The following is a 19,895-nucleotide window of genomic DNA, read 5'->3' on the forward strand; positions in this document are numbered from 1 at the left end:
TGTGTGTGGCTGGGGATGTAGCTTGCTGGTAGACCACTTGTGGATTGAAGCCCAATAACCCCCCCAAAATCACAAATTTGTACACTTTAAATGGATGAGTTTTATGGATATAAATCAAGTCTCAACACAGATGCTGCATTTATCAATTACAGAGAATAGTCAAATTCATGAAGATGGAGAGAGCATTCTTGCCGGAGACTGAGCAGATGCGGATATGGGGTTTTAGTGCTTAATGGGCACAGGGTTCCTTTTAGATTGACGGGAAACGTTGAAAATCATAGCGACGGTTACATTACAAAAACTGTAATATCGTGCATATACAAAAGGTGCTCAGAGCCTGTCACGGTGGCACACACCTATTATCCCAGCAACTGAGGCTGAGGCAGGAGGACCACAAGTTCAAGCCCAGCTTCAGTGCGACCAGAACAATCTGAAACAGTCTCGGGTTCCACAGTGACCCCCTGGCTCCGGGGTCAGAGCGACCTACACTGGAACCCCCCCGACTGGAGATGCGTGACCCTGGGCTCTTTCCGCCTTCCCAGATCTGCCAAAGGCCCTTAATAACCCGCCTCTCCGCTCGGAGCCCCTGGGGGAGAGAGAGGACCGGCGGTCGGTCGCGCCCGCAGCCTCCTGGCCCTGCGTTATCCGTTATCACAGGGTGGGGACAAGAACCAGCCTTGACGCAGGAGGTCGGGGCAGTGCCGGGGGCTGGGGGCTGAGCCGGGTGCGGCGCGCGAGGCGCGTCGGGCGTTGCCTAGCAGCGCGGGCGTGCAGGCGTCGGGCGTTGCCTAGCAGCGCGGGCGTGCAGGCGTCCGGCGTTGCCTAGCAGCGCGGGAAGCTGGCGGCTCCCACCCGCCAGCATGGAGCAGCCCCTGGCCAGCGGCAGCGACAGCGACAGCGGCAGCGGCAGCCGCAGCGCCCCGGAGACCCTGAGCGAGGTGGTGCGGGTGCACCTGCGGAAGCTGTGTCTGCACGAGTTTCCCTGCGGCATTGGCAGCTGGGTGCAAAGGGGGGCTGGGAGGGCCTGGGGGACGGCCGGGGGGACGGCCCTGGACACTGGCAGCGCCCACACACAGCAGGTGGCTGATCCAGACGCCCCAGGAGGGGTAGTTCTTAGTGTTCGGGCGGGGAGGGTGGACTAAGGGGACCCTGAAGCTCAAGGTGTGGGCAGAGGAAGCTCCGCCTGGGCCTGAGGGCACTGACCTCAGGGTGCAGACCTGGCATCTTCCCATCCTGAGCACAGCAGGCCAGTCTGCACCATGCAGGTGCTTCTGACTGGGTGAAGTTTCTAGGCTTCGTGGAGCCCCAGAGCCACGTGTGGGAGATGGTTCCACCTGGGCCCTGAGGCTGCAGAGGCATGGGCCTCCCCTTCTGAGGCTTGGCTGGGAAGGCTCTGCCACTTTCTGTTTGTCTAGAAGCTTCCCTCCTAGAGGAGAACCTGAGGGCTCAAAAGGCTAAGCAGTGCATCCTCTGGCCCACCCTTCCCTGCCGAGGAGAGACAGAGAGCAATGCAGTGTTGAGGAGCCTCGAAACAGGGTGAAAGAGGAAAATTTGGTTTGCTGCCCATGAAGGTCCTTTTCTCTCAAGCTTCAATCTGTACATTGACCCTGCAGACAGAAGCCTGTTCAGTGGGGCCACAGGAACTGTTGTCCTCACCTAGGTGGGGTGTCATCACAGGGTGGGGACAAGAGCCAGTGTGCTCAGGAATGTCTTGAGAGTTCTGAATGGGCCAGAGGCTGGGGCCACCCCATCACTCCATGGAAAGGAGCCTAGGAGGGGTTGGGGATGTGGCTCAAGTGGTAGTGCGCTCGCCTGGCATGCGTGCGGCCCAGGTTCGATCCTCAGCATCACATACAAACAAAGATGTTGTGTCCGCCGAAAACTAAAAAAAATAAATATTAAAAAATTAAAAATAAAAAAAAAAAGAAAGGAGCCTAGGAAAGCTGGTGTTCCCTTTTCATAGGAAAACTGAGAGCATTCATTGATTTGCTTAGTCAGATGTTGGTTGAGCACCTACTATTTGCAAGCTTTAGGGTTTCAAAGATGCATCTTGGACTGGGGCTGTAGTTTGGTGGTAGAGTGCTTGCCTAGCATGTAAGACTCTGGGTTTTATGCACAGACTGCACTATCTCTTCTGGAGATAGGGGTGGGAGAGAGTAAATTCTGGGAAAAGCACTCTTTCATCTTCCACTTCCTGAATTTACCTTTTCCTGGGCTTACCTTTCCAGCCTTGCTACTTCCTCTTGGAAAACTTTTCCTTGATTATATCCTTATGTCCCCCGCCATTGCCTGGTGAGCCTCATGAATTTGCATAGATTGTGTCAAATATGTAATTAATCTCCCAGAGAAGGAATTGGACTTTTATCTGTACTCATATCATGGCTAATCATCAGCCAAAATTACTGGTGGCTCATGGAGATTTCTAAATTCTTTATCCTCAGTCATCTAGTCTTACAACTGAGTTTCTTTACAAGGACATGTCAGACTAATGAAATTCTCCACCTCCAACACTGCAGAACAGGTCGCGTTTTCTTCCTCAAACATGGCGAACCTGGAGGGAGCTGACCCCCAGGGAGGAGGAGACGGTGAGCCCAGGGGAGGAGACTGTGGAGGCCCTGCTGGGACTGGTGCGTAGTCCCCACTCACCCTGGGCTCTGGTGGAGGACTCCAGTGCTGAGGACCATTTTCTGAGAGAACTGGCCATCCAGAATCCACTGATGCTCAAAGACACCTTCTTGTACTCCTATTTCCGGTCACTGAGGATGGTGGACAAGCAGGTGTGTGCTGCAAATGAGCACCAGATTGTAGGGGGATCTCCTGTGAGAGCTGATCCCAAGGTCAGCCCTGACTTCTCATTGAGATTACCAGCTTGTACAACAAACAGGCCGGTATTCAGCCATGCTTTGCTGAAAGTCTTCCTCCTTCACCCTTGGAGGGAGTCCATGTGCCTCTTCTACAGCCAATTCTTAGCATGCCCTGTACTCGGCCCTCCTGGGTCCTAGTAAAGACCTTTCAAAGGACCCATATTGCTTTGGTTTGGTTTGGTTCTAGGAATTGAACCCAGAGGCGCTGAGCCACATCCCCAGCCCTTTTTACTTTTTACCTTTAGACAGGGTCTTGCTAACTTGCTTAGGGCCTTGCTAAATTGCTGAGGCTGGCTTTGAACTCCTGATCCTCCTGCCTCAGCCTCCCAAGTTGCTGGGATTACAGGTGTTGTGTGCCACTGTGCCTGGGATATATATATATATATATATATATATATATATATATATTTTTTTTTTTTTTTTACTTTATTTAAACTGTGGGGGACCTGGATGTAGCTCAGTGGCAAAGTGTCTGCCTTGTATTTGCAAAGCCCTGGGTTCAACCTCCAGTTCCAAAAAAGATAAAAAAAAAAAAAAAAAAAAAAAAAAAAGAACCCCACCAAAAATAAATAAATAAATAAAACAAACCCTTTAAACTGTGGGAATCGAGGTGGGGTGGGCCTGGAGAACATTGGCATAGTATTGACTTATTTATTTCTGTTACTAAAAAATCTTTGCTTAGATCAATAACAGTTCAAAAGTTGCATAGAAACTGAGTCTCACCCTTCCTGAGCCTTTGCTTCCTTTTATGGAGAAACTGGGAAGTTACATGTAACCAGAAAATGAATAGGGTGACCAGTTTGCTTGTGACTTTCCCTGTGTTAGTGCTGCAAGTTTTATGTCCTGGAAAGTCCCTCCATCCTAGGCAAATGGACATTTGGTTGCTCTAGGGAAAAGAAGCCTCGCCAGGAAGGACCCCTGATATCCTTGAGATCACTCAGTTCCTTGGGAACTGAGGATTTATGGGTAGGATGCTAAAGTTTCTCCTCTGACCTTACTCCGTACAAGCCAGGGTGATTTCTAAATACTTTAACCAGCTTTGGTGCCAGGCAGGCAGTAGGTTACCATGGCTCTGCCCTCTCAAGAATCTCACAGTCCAGCAAGGGACATAGGACATTGGCCTGGAAATCCCAGAGCTACTGTCAGTGCGGGGAGGAAGTGGCCCTGGAGCCCTGTGAGTGGATACAGTGAGATGGAAAAGGGATGGAGGGGTTGGCAAGACTGGAAGGACTGTGTGTTCCTGTTGGCTTGTGCTGCGATGTCACCTGGCCCTCTGGAGGCCTCACTTCCTTCCCTTCCTTTCAGGTGAGCCTGGTGGATAAGGACCTCCTAAAATTTGTAAACCTTGAGGAGCTGATCCTGAGTGCCAATAAAATCAAGGAAGTCAATGCTGCTAATCTGCCCCCAACACTCAAGGTACAGGAGCCCCGGAGACCCTGTCTCTGATCTTCCCTGTACAGGTTTGGCCAGGGAGGCTCTGCATTAAGGCCCAACCTCAGGTCTTTAACTGTAGGCCATGTTCCTCAAAAAGTGGACCCACAACACCCAAAAGGACAGAGGGCAGGGTCCCTAACAGTTTTCTATTCATCAGTGTTTAGTAGCCAGAAGTAGAAAGAATCCAGGTGTCTACAACCACACACCCGTGGACAAAAGGTGACCTGTCCACGTAGTGGGATATAATTCATCCAAAGAAAGAAATTCTGATATGTCACTGCAGCGTGAGGGACCCTAGAAAACGGCAAGCTGGGCCCCAGCCCTAAGCTGAACACCGAGAGTAGTGACGACGGAGGAAGAGAGCAGGTCTGGCTCTGGCTCTCCAGGACACCAGGCTCGGCCCTGGGTGACACGTATGAGTGAGGAGGACAGTTTGCACATATCCACTTAGAGGGATCCATTCCTCTTCCATCAGGGTCCCTCGGGGCTTTCCCAGGGACACTTTCCCACTGCATGTCTGCAAGAACTTCCTGCACACCTCCATCACCTCCCCTTCCAAGCTTGGAAGTCACCTTCACAGAAGGGAAAGGAAACTTCCCTCTCTGCTGCAGGAAAAAGTTCCTCCTGCATTTTAAAAAATGCAATCCAGTTGGGCACCGGAAGGCAGGCCCCAAGCAGTCCACGATTCCTTTCCTGAGTTTCCCAGGGCAGGGGGCAGCGGGCAGAGGGCAGGCAGGCAGGTAGGCGGAGCCCTCCAGTCTGGGCCTCCTCGGCTGTCACTAGGTGCTGGAGCTGTATGGCAACGAGATCCGCAGCATGGAATGTCTGTGTGCTCACCCACCCCCTGGGCTCCAGCATCTGGGGCTGGGCCACAACAAACTGCTGGGCCCCTTGGAGAGTCTCTATGTCACCAACAACTACTGGTAACTGGGGAGCTGGGAGGGCAGGTGCCGGAGGGAGGCTTGCTTCTATAACTTCTGGGTGGCTGCAAAGTCGGCTCAGGATCTCAGAATGACTCAATAAAAAATCCCACTGACATCCAGGGAAGGGTAGGGGGAGCCCTGCTTCAGAAGAGGATCTCTCAACATGGGCTCCGTTGACACTTGGGCCTGTCACTCTGTCGTGGGACTGTTCTGGGCATTGTAGCATGGGTAGCATCATCCCTGGCCTGAACCCACTCGATTCCCTCCTGGGACAGTCAGACAGTACCTAGGAGGAGGGGCGGACTCAGCCCAGGCTGAGAACACTGTCCTAGAGACAGTCTTCCCTTGTCACTACAACTCCAGCATCCATCAGAGTTTGTGCAGAACAGTCCCCTCTTGGTTGTTGACATTGGATTTTGACTCCTTGGCGGGGGCGGGGGGTGGGTGACAGTGGAAAACTTAAAATCCCAGACCTGAGAAGTGAGAGGGTCACCCACCATCCCTAAAAGATCGCCACGGAGAGCTGGGGCAAAGGGAGCACCCTGCAAAGAGAACTGGGGTCCAGCACCTTAGCTAGCGGTGCTGTGGGTGCAGCTCCCCTGCTTCCTCTGTCACAGCCTGGAAAGGGCTGGAGGTCAGCACAGAAGGTACCTCCTTCCGTCCCCTAGGTAGCCCTGGGACAGGCCTTGTGCTCCAGCCACACCTGCTTGGAAGGCAGGGTGCAGTGGAGAGGAAAGTCCCTCTCTCATGATTTCCTCCTTCCTCCCCCTGCTCTGTGGCCCCTGACCAGGCTCGGCCCTGTCCAACTGGGATTCCTTTCTTCCATTGCCTGTTGCCATCAGGGAGCGTAGTCAGGAAACCATATACTTTGGACTTCCTAGGACAGCAAATTTAGGCTCTTGCTGTTGACAGAGTACCAAGTGTCCCGATTTTGATTTGGAAAACATGCCCAACCTGGTGCTTCGTGCCGAGTGGGGATCATGTAGAAACCTGTACGTGAGCCTCCGTCTTGGGCTGTTTGGGAATCAAAAGGACATCTGTGCTGATGTTGCCTGGTTCTCTTGAAGGTCGGGTCAAGGTTGTGTGCTGATCCCCACGAACTGTTCCTCTTGCATACTTCCCTCTGACTGGCCTGTGACTATCAAGGGCAGGACAGGCCATCAAAAGAGGCGAGGGAGGAGAGGGAGGAGGCTGAGTTCACCGTATGGAAGGTGCTGCTGATGGGTGTTCCCTGCTCTTTTCCTGGCCTCTGTCTCAGAGCTGAAGTCACTTTGCTTTCTAGTTTGTGACAGTGGGAAAAGCTGCCCCACTCCCTCCTGTGCCTGGCTCATCACCCAGGGTCCTGGGATTCGCCTTTGCCCGCCCTTCCTGCCCTTCACAGGCTGGGATGGGAAACGTCTCCTTTCCGCCTGCTGGCACGGTCTTCACTCTTGTCCCCCAAGAGGTGAACCCAGTGGCCATGTGCCAGTCTGGCTTTGAAGAGTGACCTCCAGCTTGAGACCCCTGGACCCTACAGCTTCACCCCCCCCTCCTCCCAGGTCCCTATTCCAATCCCACTCCTCCCCTTCCTGCTCTTCCCCACAGTGACTTCCTGTCTGTCAATAGGGAGAACCTTCTAGATGCACATGAGGCTGGACTTTTGGCTAGAGAGCTCTGTGTGACTGGGACATGGGGGTAGGTTGTGAGGGCTGTCTCTGGGCTCTGAGGATGGCAGTGTTCCAGAGAGGGGAGAAGCAGGCTTGGGCATTACCCTGTGTCCAGGACAGAACAAAGTGTGTGGGCCGAGCTCTGTTCTGGGTGTAGGGCATGTCCCCTGCTCACCAGGGTCCCTAACTCCTGGGTGGCCTGCCCCACCTTCCAGGCCCAACCTTGTCTCCCTGGATCTGGGCTTCAATGACCTGACAGACCTGCAGGGCATGATGGTCAGCCTCAGCACGCTCAGGCACCTGCGGCTGCTGGTGCTGCAGGGGAACCCGCTGGCCCTGGTGCCCTACTACCGAGGCTTCACCATCGACAGCCTGACCCGGCTGTGCGTGCTGGATGACATCACTGTGTCTCCCAACGAGAAGCATCAGTTCCGGGGATTCAGCCTCAGTGGTGGTGGGTACAGCCATGGAGGGAGGGGGCAGGGACCCGGCTCCACACCTTGAACCTTTGTCTGTGGCTCCCCATTTGACCCGGGCCCTCATAAGATGTAATAAACCTTCTGGATCTGGATTTTCTCCAGATCTTGACCCCTGTGACTGGGCCCTGGGGACAGAAGTGGTAGGAGGGCTTCCACAGCTTTTAGCCAGTTTCTTCACTTTTGAGGTGGCTTGAGTTCACCCCCTTGTGGCCCATCATGCAAGGTGCATCAGAGCCTTCCCAAGGTCAGTCAGAAGCCTGAAAGCTTCAGCATTCCAGGCACAAGCTGAGATGGCAAATATTCCTGACCTCTCACTCCCTCAGAAGTGGCTCTGTAAAGCTTCTATTAGAACCTCCATTTGACAACTGGGAGCAGTGGCACAGGCACGGAGGCTGAGGCAGGAGGATTGTTTGTTCAAGGCTAGCCTCAGTAACTCAGCCAAACCCTGTCTCAAAAATAAAAGATAAAAAGGACTGGGATGTAGCTCAGTGGTAGAGCGTCCCTGGGTTCAATCCCTGAATCCCTAGTACCATACAAACCCCAAATAACTCCCATTTGACAGATCAGGAAACCAAGGCTTCAGAGAAGCCAAATGCCGTATCCTAAATCACTCCCATTGAACTTGGTGGAGCTGGGACTTGAACCTCTGCATGGAGGGGAGGACCCAGGGACGAGTGCCTTCCCGTCCTGTCTTGCTGTCGGCCAACTCCCAGCCCTCCATGTTCCTCAGTCTTGTCACTCCTTCTTGCAGACTTCCTGGCACAAGAAGCACAGTTTGTGGTGTCCATTGGAAGCGTCAAGGGCGTTGTGGACACCTCTATCTGGGACCCGGAGCCAGGCCCCGAAGGCCCTTTCATCACCTACAACTACTACGTGACCTACGACTTTGTGGAAGAGGAGCAAGGCGAGGGGAGCCAGTATGGTGGCGTGCTGGCCAAGGTGCCCGGCTGAGTCAGGGAGTAGGGTGGCTCCTCGTCCAGGCCCACGGGGTTTCCTGTGCAGGCAGAACAGCCCCTGGAGGCCTGGGAAAATCCTTAACATGGATTCACAGCCCTTTTCTGCTTAGGGCCCTGGCTCCAGCCCAGCCCCAGCCAGGATGATTGCCAGCAGTGAGCACCTTGTGTCCCTGTGACATCTGAGCCTGACACGGGAGCAGCCTGGAATTTTATACCCAAGCCCAGAGCTTCTGGCCCCACTCTACAGTTTCCATGATGTCTTTCACCCCTCCACATTCCATGGGGTCAGGAGAAACGTGCTGCCTCCAACTTCTCATGAGGAGGTTGTGCTTGATCTTAGGTCTCCCAAGTGTGCTGCTCACACCTTGGGTTCCTGCAAGGCTGAGGTGTGGCTCAGTGGTGGCCTGCTTACCTAGCATGCGGGAAGCGCAGTGTTCCATTCCAGCACTAAAAAAAGAAAATCCTACCGCCCTGATCTCTGTGTCTGTAGACACTCAGGGAACATCAGAGAGTGTGTCCTTTCTCCCCTGGCAGATTGTCAGGCCCTCCAGCACAGAACTTGTAGGCAATGAGCTGCAGAGGGGGTCAGAGGTGCAGCTGTTGGAGGAGCTTCAAGAGGCCAATGAGTCCCAGGAGTCGGGGGTGACGGAGATGGGAGAGTCAGAGTTGTCCTTCATCTCAGGCCGCTCAGCCCTGCCAATGCCCCTCTCCTCCATCAACTCTGCAGAGGAGCTGGCAAAGCTGCGGCCACGGATGGATCCCCGGCTCTTCCCATCCCCTGGGTAAGGATAGGACCCGGCTAGGAGCAAGGACTGGGGTCTCCATCCAGGGTGACAGCAGACTTAGGCTACACCCACTGCCTCCCCTGAGCATCTTGATGGCTGAGTGCTCCAGCCGAGGCCACAGTCTCTTTAGAGCCATAGCGGGTAGGTGTGGGATTGGCAGTCAGCACTCCTTTCCCAGAACCCTAACCTTCCACTCAAGTGCATCTGAACCTCAGGTCCCTGAAGGGCTAAGCTTTCTAGAATGATCGACTTTCTCGTTGCATTTTAGCCCTGGGATTGGAAGCTTTTCATGCAAGTTTTGAGTCCATCTGGAATGTATTCTGGCATACAAAGTGTGGCAAGGACCTTCCAGTCTGTGCGCCAGGTTCTTCCTTGCCCTCAATAACTCCAGTCTCGTCCCCTCCTCAGGTTTCGCACATGCCACCCGTTCTGCCTTCTTTGTTCTGGAAGCTTCTTTGATGATGGAGAATTTTACTGGAATCCAAGTCAGTTCCCACAGTGTAGGAGCTCCATGAATGGAGTTTGTAGAGTCTCAGAATGTTGAGCACATATAGATTTACTTAGGAATTCCTGTCACAGCTCCCTAATGCTTGTCAGTTGTTTTAACTGTGGCTCTTCTGTTGGTGTTGGGGTCTCCAAGACTAGGCCCAGGTTTGGATCCATTAGGACTCTCAGGGCTCAGCATCCAGCCTTTCTCGTGGCTGAGATTTATTGCAAATTTATTACAAGCCCAGAGGAACTCAGGCATGGCTGCCAAGAGTCCTGTCCCAGAGGACATGCTGTGTTTGGGGGAGTTCCTCTTTGATTCTCTTACCCATTTTTGAAAATGGGTCTTTGCCTGTCTTTTTCTTACTGATTCAGAAGATTTCCTTTTGTGTACAAACGTCTTCTGGATATATACTCTTCTTGGTGACAAGCGCAACAAGTCACTTTCCCCTTTGTCTGGTTTGCCTTTTCACTCCCTACATCGTGTCATTTGATGAACAGAAGTTTTCAATGTTAATGCTTTTGTTTAAGGAATCTTTCTATACTCTGCACTGATTTTTAGTTGTTGAGGATTTCCCATTTCTCCACTGTCTTCTCTGTGCCGTGTTCCTTCCTGGTCTCCTGCTCCCCTGGTCCTCTCTGGTAATAGCCAGACCCCCAATCTTGTGCTATTTTGGGGTACGTAGTCTTTTTTGGAAGTCCCCTTAGAGCCTTGTCCCAGGTTCCCAGCCACAGCCCTGGGTGATGGCGCCCATGTCTGCATCTCCCCCTAATCAAGGACCGTCCTCTTCAGCACCAACCACAAGCCCTGGGCTGATGTCATTTCCTACAACTATGAGATGCAGCACACCTTCAAGGACCTGGTGCCACTCAAGGCCTTCCTACTGTCGGGGACCACTGTGACTATTGTGGAGGAGAAGGTGGGCAGAGGCCTGACTCCCTGGTTAGATGCTTCTCAGCCCCTTTCTAGAAAGAGCGAGGGAGAGGTGACTCTGCTTACTTGAGGCCATGTCATGTTCCCCAGATCATCTCCTGGGCTGTGGTGCCAGTTCCTGTTGAAATTCCCTTGCCTGCCAAGAAAGGAAAAGGGGAGAAAGACAAGAAGGAAACTGATGGGAAAAATAAGAAAGGGAAAGCGGAGAAGGAACCCCGCAAGGTACTGGCACACCCAGCCCACAGCAGGGGACTGCGTTTGGAGGGGACAGATGCCTGGCATGGTCCTTTGCCTGGCCCTGTCCCACCCTCCTGGCCTCCCACGACAGGAACAGAAGGCACCCAAGAAAAAGAAAGAAATTCCCAAGGAGCTCCGCCAGGAACCATCTGTGCTGCGGGTGCTGGGTAGCGACTTGGTGGCCCTGGAGCCATTGCTGGCAGGGGAGCTCCAGGTGTCCACTGTGTGCAATTACGGGGTCATCCGCACCCTGGAGTCTGACAAGATGACATTAACTAGGGTACAGTGGGCCGCAACCATGTCCTCTCCTTCCCCCTCTCCAAGAATGCTTCCCCTGCCAGGAGCCTGGGGAGGATGGAGGAGGGACCTTCCCCTGGGAGTGCGGCTGATGCTCCTCCAATGTGGGCCAGCTCAGGCACCTCCTCACCTGGAGCCCCTTACCCTCCTGGACCAGTCAGAGGCCCTGGGATGGGTGGGAGCCCCCAGGCCTCCTTGGGATCTATATCTGCCCCTTCCCCAGCAGCCCCTGACTCCAGTCAGCATCTTATTTGATTATTCTTTCTTTCAGGATTTAAAGAAGACCAAGAAAGGGGCCAAAAAGGGTAAGAGCCAACGCGTGTGGTGGCTGATGGCAAGAGCTGGTTGCTGAGGGGCCAGCCTTGACTGGAAGCCACAGGGTGGGGGACTGAGAACTGTATCTTCCAGCCAGTAGGGAGGCCACATCCACCCTGAGGACTGGACCCCCATCCTCCCTGCATGTCCCAGAGGCAGCAGCCTGCTGTGCTGCGTGATGGGTGGGGAAGGGCATTGTGGTGCCCTGGAGGAAGGACCGAGCTGAGGTGGCTCAGGGTTCTTTTGGCTTCAGGTATAATTGGTCAGATAAGAAGCCTGGATTTATTCTGAGTGGCCAGTGAAGTTTCTGAACTAGGTAAGCTTCAGATTTGTGTTTTTAAAAGATCAGGGAGGGGGGCTGGGGATGTGGCTCAAGTGGTAGCGCGTGCGGCCCGGGTTCGATTCTCAGCACCACGTACAAACAAAGATGTTGTGTCCGCCGATAACTAAAAAAAAATAAATAGATATTAAAAAATTCTCTCTCTCTCTCTCTCTCTCTCTCTCTCTCTCTCTCTCTCTCCTCTCTCACTCTCTCTTTAAAAAAAAAAAAAAAGATCAGGGAGGGAAAGCAAGACTTGAAAGGATCAAACCTAACTGTATCTTAGGACAAATCTCAATAAGAGTACAAAAAAATATCCCTCAGGTAAAATTTACGATGTCTGTCATCCAATAAAAAATTACTAGGCATGAGTCCGGTGCAGTGGCGCATATCTGTAATCCCAGCGGCTCTGGAGGCTAAGGCTGGAGGATCACGAGTTCAAAGGCAGCCTCAGCAAAAGCGAGGCACTAAGCAACTCAGTGAGACCCTGTCTCTAAATAAAATATAAAATAGGGCTGGGGATGTGGCTCAGTGGTTGAATGCCCCTGAGTTTAATTCCTGGTATCCCCTACTCCCCAACCCCGGCAAATTACACAGCATGGAAAAAAACCCACAGCATGGAAAAAAAAAAAAAAAAACCAAGAAATACAATATATAATGAGAAACCAAAATTGACTCAGAAATGACATATAAGATAGAATCAGTAGACAAGAATATTAAAGCAGTTATTATAATTTATTCCATACACTCAAGAAGCTAGAGGAGCTGGGTGCAGTGACACATCTGCAGTTCCAGTGACTTGGGAGACTGAGGCAGGAGAATCACAAGTGTGAGGCCAGTCTCAGCAACTTAGAAAGGTCCTGTTTCAAAATAAAAAATAAAATTCTCTCTCTCTCTCTCTCTCTCTCTCTCTCTATATATATATATATATATATATATATATATATATATATACACACACACACACACACACACACCAATTAAACAAAGAAAAATAAATAAATAAAAAGAAAACCAATAGACTGGAGGAAGGAGATCAGGGCTTAGAGAAGAGGTTGTGAGAAAAATAGGGAGTATTGGGGATTTAAATTCAGAAAAGTATGTTATGTGCATTTATGACTATGTCAAACCCCACTATAATGTATATCTACAATATACTAAGAGATTAAGAAAGATATAAAAATAAAAAAGAACTGGGAATGTAGCTCAGTGGTAAAGTGTCCTTAGATTCAATATCCAGTACCAAAAAAAAAAAAAAAAAAAAAGAATCTTTCTTGAGGAAAGATTGAATCTGTTAAGTAGCAATAATGAATATAAACTTTTAGAGATGAAAACTATAGTGACATAGGAAAAATACATTCAATGGATTATTGGCATATTAGATAATATAAAAGGAAATATTAGTGAATTTGAGCAGTAGAAATTGTCCAAAGTAAAACTAAGGAGAAAAATCAGTAGGAAAAAATGAAAGAGTATCAATAAATTTTGAGACAAATTTCCAAGGGCCTAATATCCATGTGATTGGAGTTTCTCAAAAGGAAAGAGGCTGGGTTTGGGGCTCAGTGGCAGAGCACTTGCCTAGCATACAAGAGACACTGGGTTCAATCCCCAGCACCACATAAAAATAAGCAAATAAAATAAAGGTATTGTGCCCATCTACAACTTAAAAAATATTTTTTAAAAAATGGGAAAAATGGATAGTGAAGGCATCGATAAATTCCTTAAGACATATGAACTACCCAGATTGAGTCAGGAAGATATAAACAACCTAAACAGACCAATATCAAGTGAGGAAATAGAAGAAGCCATCAAAAGACTACCAACCAAGAAAAGCCCAGGACTGGATGGATATACAGCAGAGTTTTACAAGAACTTTAAAGAAGAACTAATACCAATACTCCACAATCTATTTCAGGAGATAGAAAAAGAGGGAGAACTTCCAAATTCATTCTATGAGGCCAATATCACCCTGATTCCCAAACCAGATAAGGACACCTCAAAGAAAGAAAACTACAGACCAATATCCCTAATGAATTTAGATGCAAAAATCCTCAATAAAATTCTGGCAAATCGTATACAAAAACATATCAAAAAGATCGTGCACCACGATCAAGTAGGATTCAACCCTGGGATGCAAGGCTGGTTCAATATACGGAAATCAATAAACATTATTCACCACATCAATAGACTTAAAGATAAGAAGCATATGATCATCTCGATAGACGCAGAAAAAGCATTCGACAAAGTACAGCATCCCTTTATGTTCAAAACATTAGAAAAACTAGGGATAACAGGAACTTACCTCAAAATTGTAAAAGCTATATATGCAAAGCCTCAGGCTAGCATCATTCTAAATGGAAAAAAACTGAAGGCATTCCCTCTAAATTCTGGAACAAGACAGGGATGCCCTCTCTCACCACTTCTATTCAATATAGTTCTCAAAATACTGGCCAGAGCAATTTGACAGACAAAAGAAATTAAAGGCATTAAGATAGGAAAAGAAGAACTTAAATTATCACTATTTGCGGATGATATGATCCTATACCTAGAAGACACAAAAGGGTCTACAAAGAAACTACTAGAGCTAATAAATGAATTCAGCAAAGTGGCAGGATATAAAATCAACACGCATAAATCAAAGGCATTCCTGTATATCAGCGACAAATCTTCTGAACTGGAAATGAGGAAAACCACTCCATTCACAATATCCTCAAAAAAAATAAAATACTTGGGAATCAACCTAACAAAAGAGGTGAAAGATTTATACAATGAAAACTACAGAACCCTAAAGAGAGAAATAGAAGAAGATCTTAGAAGATGGAAAAATATACCCTGTTCATGGATAGGCAGAACTAACATCATCAAAATGGCGATATTACCAAAAGTTCTCTATAGGTTCAATGCAATGCCAATCAAAATCCCAACGGCATTTCTTGTGGAAATAGATAAAGCAATCATGAAATTCATATGGAAAAATAAAAGACCCAGAATAGCAAAAGCAATTCTAAGCAGGAAGTGTGAATCAGGTGGTATAGTGATACCAGATTTCAAACTGTACTACAAAGCAATAGTAACAAAAACAGCGTGGTACTGGTACCAAAACAGGCAGGTGGACCAATGGTATAGAATAGAGGACACAGAAACCCAATCCACAAAATTACAATTATCTTATATTCGATAAAGGGGCTAAAAGCATGCAATGGAGGAAGGATAGCATCTTCAACAAATGGTGCTGGGAAAATTGGAAATCCATATGCAACAAAATGAAACTGAATCCCCTCCTCTTGCCATGCACAAAAGTTAACTCAAAATGGATCAAGGAGCTTGATATCAAATCAGAGACTCTGCGTCTGATAGAAGAAAAAGTTGGCTCCGATCTACATATTGTGGGGTCGGGCTCCAAATTCCTTAATAGGACACCCATAGCACAAGAGTTAAAAACAAGAATCAACAAATGGGACTTACTTAAACTAAAAAGTTTTTTCTCAGCAAGAGAAACAATAAGAGAGGTAAACAGGGAGCCTACATCATGGGAACAAATTTTTACTCCTCACACTTCAGATAGAGCCCTAATATCCAGAGTATACAAAGAACTCAAAAAATTAAACAATAAGAAAACAAATAACCCAATCAACAAATGGGCCAAAGACCTAAACAGACACTTCTCAGAAGAGGACATACAATCAATCAACAAGTACATGAAAAAATGCTCACCATCTCTAGCAGTCAGAGAAATGCAAATCAAAACCACCCTAAGATACCATCTCACTCCAGTAAGATTGGCAGCCATTATGAAGTCAAACAACAACAAGTGCTGGCGAGGATGTGGGGAAAAGGGTACTCTTGTACGTTGCTGGTGGGACTGCAAATTGGTGCGGCCAATATGGAAAGCAGTATGGAGATTCCTGGGAAAGCTGGGAATGGAACCACCATTTGACCCAGCTATTGCCCTTCTCGGACTATTCCCTGAAGACCTTAAAAGAGCATACTATAGGGATACTGCCACATCGATGTTCATAGCAGCACAATTCACAATAGCTAGACTGTGGAACCAACCCCGATGCCCCTCAATAGATGAATGGATAAAAAAATGTGGCATTTATACACAATGGAGTACTACGCAGCACTAAGAAATGACAAAATCATTGAATTTGCAGGGAAATGGATGGCATTAGAGCAGATTATGCTAAGTGAAGCTAGCCAATCCCTAAAAAACAAATGCCAAATGTCTTCTTTGATATAATGAGAGCAACTAAGAACAGAGCAGGGAGGAAGAACAGGAGGAAAAGATTAACATTAAACAGAGTCATGAGGTTGGAAGGAAAGGGAGAGAAAAGGGAAATTGCATGGAAATGGAAGGAGACCCTCATTGTTATACAAAATTACATATAAGAGGTTGTGAGGGGAATGGGAAAAAAATAAGGAGAGAAATGAATTACAGTAGATGGGGTAGAGAGAGAAGATGGGAGGGGAGGGGAGGCGGCATAGTAGAGGATAGGAAATGTAGCAGAATACAACAGTTACTATTATGGCATTATGTAAAAATGTGGATGTGTAACCGATGTGATTCTGCAATCTTTGTAATGTTTTGAATAACCAATAAAAAAAAATGGGGAAAATGCCTGAAGAAATAATTGCTGATATATTTTAAAAACTTGTTTTTGTTTTGGTACTGATGATTGAACTTGGGGGCACTCGACCACTGAGCCACATCTTCAACCCTTTTTTAAAATTTTATTTAGAGACAGGATCTCACTGCACTGCTAAGTGCCTTGACAAATTGCCGAGGTTGCCTTGTACTCAAGATCCTCCTGTCTCAGCCTCCTGAACTGCTTGGATTGTAGGCGTGCACCACTGTGACCAGCACATTTCAAAATCTGAGCTGTGCTTGGTAGTATGTGCCTGTAGTTCCAGCACTGGGGAGGCTGAGGTGAGAGGATCCCTTGAGTCCAGGATTTCAACACCAGCCTGGACAACACTGCAAAATCGTATAAAATGGGGGGTGGGGTGGGGGGAAGATGAAAACTGAAACTGTAAAATCCTGATCCAAGAAATCCCAAATTTTTTAGAAACTAAGCAACACACTTCTAAATAACCTGTGGGTCAAAGAAGAAATAGCATTGAAAAATATGATATAGGAATAAATGTGACAAAAGATGTGGAAGTCCTGTTCACTGGAAACTATAAAACGTTGTGAACAGAAATTAAAGATCTATATCAATGGAGAGGTATACTATAAGCAGGGATTAGAAGATTCAAATATTGTTAAGATGTAGGTTCTTCTCAAATGATCTATAGATTCCACATAATGGAATGATCCTGGGAAGTCTTTGGTTTATAGAAATCAGCAAGCAGATTTTTTTTAAAACTTAAGTATTGCCCCTCACCACCAATATTAGAGATTGAACCAAGGGGCACTTTACCACTGAGCTATATCCCCAGCCCTTGTTATATCTTGTTTTTGAGAAAGGATCTCAATGAACTTGTGGAGATTGACCTTAAACCTGTGATCCTCCTGCCTCAGCCTCCTGAGTTGCTGGAATTACAGACATGTGCCAATACACCCAGCTCAGCAAGCAGATTCTAAAATTCATAGGAAAAGGACTCAAAACAGTTCTGAGAAAGAATGAATTGGGAGGTTCATACTATTGGACTTTCAAGACCATGCATATATGGACACATGATTTTTGGCATTTATCTGTGGAGATAAGATAGTTTAATTTTTTTTCTGCAGTACTGGAGAGTGAACCTGGGGCGCTGTACCTCTGAGCTACATTCCTAGCCCTTTTTATTTTATTTTTACTTTTGAGAGAGGATCCTGCAAAGTATTGTCCTGAAATTTCTAATCCTCCTGCCTTAGTTTCCTGAGTAGCTGGGATTATGGGCAGGCTGCCTGGTGATAGTTAAATTTTTTTTTTTCAGGTTTGTTTTTAAAGATCTTTTAAATGTCGGGATTAACAGGACAGTAGATTCTCATATCTGCTTCTACAGCAAAACTCTTGATATATTGCTGTTGAAGTGTATGAAGAAAATCCAACCTCATACCAACACATAATTAGAAAAGAGGGGAATATTTTAATAGGCTTTCAAAGAATTATGGATATTCTTCCTTGATGTTACAATGAATTTGACAAGCTAGCTTATTACATTTGTTACAAAGTGAAAACTGAATATATATTGATTTTTTCAATCCAATTAGTCATTAAAGTACATTGGTCTATTTTGATACACACACACACACACACACACACACACACACCAGGAATTGAACTCAGGGGCACTGAACCACTGAGCTACATCCCCAGCCCTATTTTATATTTATTTAGAGACAGGGTCCCACTGGGTTGCTTAGTGCCTGGTTTATTGCTGAGGCTGGCTTTGAACCTGATCCTCCTGTCTCAGCCTCCGGAGCATGCGCCTCCATATCCGTTTTATTTTGCATTTTGAATGGATATTTTAACCATGCACTACTGGTAACACGGTTACTTGTAAGATAACAAACATTGACTTAAACATTCCATTAAAAATCCAAAAGTCACATTCGTTTTTTAAAAAAGCATTTTTAGTTGTAGATGGACACAATACCTTTATTTTATTTATTTTTATGTGGGGCTGAGGATTGAAACCAGTGCCTCACACGTTAGGCAAGCGCTCTACAGCCAAGCCACAACCCCAGCCCCAAAAGTCACGTTCTTAAATATCACCACCCACATCATTAGAAAAGACTTGGAGTATTGGGAACCTTGAGTTCATGGTGGCAGTGTTCCAAAATTCTAATTTCTGCCTGAAAGTTCAAATGTTATAAATTTATCAAAATGCTTTCAGTCCCGTGTTTTCCCCAAAGTGCCATACTTACTTCATTTTAAAGAAAATAATTGTCAAATACCCAAGACTGAACATGCATAGTTCGTCAGAGTTCAACTTAAAATGGTCTAAGAAAGAAACAGCTAATTTTTCTTGTAACTCAAACAGCTGTGACTCATTAAATGCTCCAATTAAACGCAATTCTATTCCCTACTCTATTAACAGAGCTGGATCTAATTCAGAGTTGTGCCTCCCTGGACTTGGGTTTTGGGGATGTATTCAGTGCGTGGACACCACTGTCCCCACATTGCTGCGGACTCATTGCTTATGTTTTTTTTTTTTTTTTAATTTTTATTGTTGGTTGTTCAAAACATTACATAGTTCTTGACATATCATATTTCACACTTTGATTCAAGTGGGTTATGAACTCCCATTTTTCCCCATATACAGATTGCAGAATCACATCGGTTACACATCCACTGTTTTACATATTGCTACACTAGTGTCTGTTGTATTCTGCTGCCTTTCCTATCCTCTACTACCCCCATCCCCTCCCCTCCCCTCCCATCTTCTCTCTCTACCCCATCTACTGTGATTCATTTCTCCCCCTTGTTTTTTTTTTTCCCCCTTTCCCCTCACTTCCTCTTGCATGTAATTTTGTATAACCATGAGGGTCTCCTTCCATTTCCATTCATTGCTTATGTTTTAATTTTCTCAGAAAAGTCAAAACCGCAGATGCCGAGCTTCGACAGCGACTACCAGCCGGAGCCGCTGACGGTGGAGGTCCAGATCCAGCTGAATCAGTACCGCACCGCGGAAGAGGCGCTCCGCTTCTAGGCGCCCGAGTAAAGGCTGTTCTGCGCACTCGCGCCTCCGCGTCCGTCTCGCCGCACATCTGGGCCTCCGGGAGCGCCCCGGGCGGGAGAGCTGCCGCAGGGTAGGGGAGAGCGAGGCGGGGCCGGAGCCCTCGGGCTGCGGAGGCCACCTGGGCGGGCGAGCGGCGGCCCGGCCCCCGGAAGCCCCGCCTCCGCCTGCGACTCAGCCGGCGGCCCGAGCCCCGCGAGCTCGGCTCCCTGAAGCGCTTCATTTTCTGGCTCCGCGGTGCGAGCTTCTCTCCTGTGCCCCGACCCGAAGTCACGCTTAGGTACGTCAGGGGGACAGGTCGTGCAGGGCCTGGGACGGCTGCCACTCTTGCGCTGGGAGGAGGCGTGGGCTGCCCGGCGGCTACCGGCGCCGACTCTGGCCACGCACTTCCCGGCTGGTGGGCGACCTCAGGCTGGCGTGGTGCGGGGCCCCAGGGCCGCTAGGCTTTCGCGCCTCTCAGGGCAGAATGGTGCCCGGGCCCACCTGGGCAATCTGCCCCGCCGCCGCGCGCTACCCGCCGCGCTCCGCCGGGGGACAGTGTGTACCCCTAGC

General features: G+C 48.2%; 1 protein-coding gene across 1 annotated transcript; it reads left to right on the forward strand.

Moving 5' to 3' along the window:
• Positions 1-860: 860 nt before the first annotated feature.
• Positions 861-19,316, forward strand: Lrrc43 (leucine rich repeat containing 43). The gene is made up of 12 exons (XM_076855584.2): positions 861-1,001; positions 2,517-2,777; positions 4,170-4,280; positions 5,082-5,221; positions 7,083-7,321; positions 8,098-8,285; positions 8,837-9,084; positions 10,352-10,493; positions 10,598-10,729; positions 10,836-11,024; positions 11,313-11,346; positions 19,198-19,316. The coding sequence occupies exons 1-12, from the start codon at positions 861-863 to the stop codon at positions 19,314-19,316; spliced, it is 1,944 nt and encodes a 647-aa protein (XP_076711699.2).
• Positions 19,317-19,895: the final 579 nt, after the last annotated feature.

Source organism: Callospermophilus lateralis, chromosome 1, assembly GCF_048772815.1.
Source record: "Callospermophilus lateralis isolate mCalLat2 chromosome 1, mCalLat2.hap1, whole genome shotgun sequence".
NCBI classification, from domain to species: domain Eukaryota; kingdom Metazoa; phylum Chordata; class Mammalia; order Rodentia; family Sciuridae; genus Callospermophilus; species Callospermophilus lateralis.

Coding starts and splice junctions, on each gene's coding strand:
- Lrrc43 (XM_076855584.2), top strand. CDS start 861: ATGGAGCAGCCCCTGGCCAGCGGCAGCGACAGCGACAGCGGCAGCGGC. Junction 5,222..7,082: donor TATGTCACCAACAACTACTG/GTAACTGGGGAG, acceptor CCCACCTTCCAG/GCCCAACCTTGTCTCCCTGG. Junction 7,322..8,097: donor GGGATTCAGCCTCAGTGGTG/GTGGGTACAGCC, acceptor TCCTTCTTGCAG/ACTTCCTGGCACAAGAAGCA.